General features: G+C 44.6%; 1 protein-coding gene across 1 annotated transcript in view; it reads right to left on the bottom strand.

Moving 5' to 3' along the window:
- The window catches only part of ly75 (lymphocyte antigen 75), an 80,169-nt gene that overhangs the window by 53,578 nt on the left and 24,091 nt on the right, over window positions 1–2,500 (bottom strand). The window contains exons 6-7 of the mRNA XM_063212027.1: window positions 2,451–2,500; window positions 1,364–1,552 (exon numbers count right to left, since the gene is read on the bottom strand). The exon at window positions 2,451–2,500 is cut by the window's right edge and continues 88 nt beyond it. Of these exons, the coding sequence (XP_063068097.1) occupies window positions 1,364–1,552; window positions 2,451–2,500 (239 nt within the window). The remainder of the gene's footprint in view (window positions 1–1,363; window positions 1,553–2,450) is intronic.

Here is a 2,500-nt window from a genome sequence, read left to right as displayed (position 1 = left end):
AAGATATCCTCCGCGCTCCTGCACTTCACAATCTGGTTTAGCACGGGCAAGGACTAATAGATACTGCAGACAAAAAGGAAAGTCACTGGAGGATCTTTAGATGTGGATAATGATACTGTTTTATTGGGCAAGTGCAGAGACTAACGTCTCCACCTTCTCGCGTCTTCTTGACAGTTTGATAGTGAAGAAGACGTACAGTATGAAAGTTGAAATGTTAGTCTTGACACTTGCCCAATTTACATTATCCATTAATATTGTTAGATTTTCCCACAGCCAATTTGATTTAACCATTTCAAGTAATGCACATTTTTGTAAAAAAAAAAAAAAGAGAGGGTGTGATCTAAAGAGTGTGTGTGTGTGTGTGTTCGCATACTATTTGGAAGCATGGTATTGAACACGAACCTGTGCGTGTGAGTGTGTGTGTGTGTGTGTGGGTGGGTGTGTATGTGTGTGTGGGTGGGTGTGTGTGTGTAACGTACGGTCTGGGAGCATGGTGTTGAACATGTACATGTCTTTCAGGCTGTGTGTGTGTGTGTGTGTGTGTGTGTGTGTGTGTGTGTGTGTGTGTGTGTGTGTGTGTGTGTGTGTGTGTGTGTGTGTGTGTGTGTGTGTGTGTGTATGTGTGTAAGTGTGTGTGTGTGTAACGTACGGTCTGGGAGCATGGTGTTGAACATGTACATGTCCTCCAGGCTGTGTGTGTGTGTGTGTGTGTGTGTGTGTGTGTGTGTGTGTGTGTGTGTGTGTGTGTGTAACGTACGGTCTGGGAGCATGGTGTTGAACATGTACATGTCTTTCAGGCTGTGAGTGTGTGTGTGTGTGTGTGTGTGTGTGTGTGTGTGTGTATGTGTGTAACGTACGGTCTGGGAGCATGGTGTTGAACATGTACATGTCTTTCAGGCTGTGTGTGTGTGTGTGTGTGTGTGTGTGTGTATGTGTGTAACGTACGGTCTGGGAGCATGGTGTTGAACATGTACATGTCTTTCAGGCTGTGTGTGTGTGTGTGTGTGTGTGTGTGTGTGTGTGTGTGTGTGTGTGTGTGTGTGTGTGTGTGTGTGTGTGTGTGTGTGTGTGTGTGTGTGTGTGTGTGTGTGTAACGTACAGTCTGGGAGCATGGTGTTGAACATGTACATGTCCTCCAGGCTGTGTGTGTGTGTGTGTGTGTGTGTGTATGTGTGTGTGTGTGTGTGTGTGTGTGTGTGTAACGTACGGTCTGGGAGCATGGTGTTGAACATGTACATGTCCTCCAGGCTGTGTGTGTGTGTGTGTGTGTGTGTGTGTGTGTGTGTGTGTGTGTGTGTGTGTGTGTGTGTGTGTGTGTGCGTGTGTGTGTGTGTGTGTGTGTGTGTGAGTGTGTGTAACGTACGGTCTGGGAGCATGGTGTTGAACATGTACATGTCCCCCAGGCTGTGTATGCTGAGCAGGCTGGCGTTGGAGGCCTGGCAGGAGGCGCGGGCGTCGGGCTGGGACTTGAGCTCCTTAAAGTGCTTCATGCAGCGGCCGTTCCAGGGGAACCAGTCGTCTTCGCACAGAGTGGACGTGTACACCATCCGGTCTGAAAGATAGATAGATAGATCGTTTATTTGTCCTCTCGGAAAATTGTTCTGTGCCATTTTCAGTGCTTCTGATAAAATTAAAAAGACATTATAATATGTTGTGTTTGTTGTTTAAAATGTTTTTTTTTTTAAAAATCAATAAAAACAACAAAACAAAACCAGACAGTACTATAGACAAAACACAATAGACAAACACAACACCCACCCTCCCTCTAGGACAAAAAAAGACAGGTTGACAAGAAAAAAAAACAACTTAAATACAGTACTACTAAAGTGCAGTTATTCTGTGAAGACAACAACAGCCCTTACAGTCTTGCACTGTCAGTTGACCACTGCAACCTGCTGATGTGATGCCTGACCTAGGCCACAAACACACTAGATGCAGATTTTACAGCACAAGGCATGTTTTTTTCCTGTGGTTTCTAACTGAAAGTGGGTGCATTCCAAGCTGATTATTACACAATTAGTACAAGGCCAAAAGTGGATTTTTTTCTGTCCGCCCCAGCATATAGAGTACAAAACACTTCAACTCAACGCAGAAAACCCAGCATCACATCAAGTCCCAGATGTCAAAATTCAAGATTCAAGAGGTCATTGTCATTGTCAAACACGGCAACGAAATTGTCTTTGAAGTACAACACTCCACACTAGTAGTAGCAGCAGATGTCCACTAGAGGTCAAATCAACTCTGGGGTGCATTTCTGGAAAGCGTACTTGTTAGCAGTTAGCAACTTCGGTAGTTGCCAATGGGAAATTGCATTGCAAAAAAACAAAGTAGCTAACATATTTAGAAACTACGCTTTCCAGAAATGCACCCCTGAATCGTTACCCAATATGACAGCTGTTGTTTTGAACTGTATGTTTTAGTCTGTTTGGGTCTTTGGTTGTGTACTTTACCTGTAGGTTTGGTATCCTTGCTGTTGGGCTTCTTGCAGACGTAGGGTAGC

The sequence above is a fragment of the Engraulis encrasicolus genome, chromosome 12, assembly GCF_034702125.1.
Source record: "Engraulis encrasicolus isolate BLACKSEA-1 chromosome 12, IST_EnEncr_1.0, whole genome shotgun sequence".
NCBI classification, from domain to species: domain Eukaryota; kingdom Metazoa; phylum Chordata; class Actinopteri; order Clupeiformes; family Engraulidae; genus Engraulis; species Engraulis encrasicolus.
This window is presented reverse-complemented; position numbering and strand designations above follow the sequence as displayed.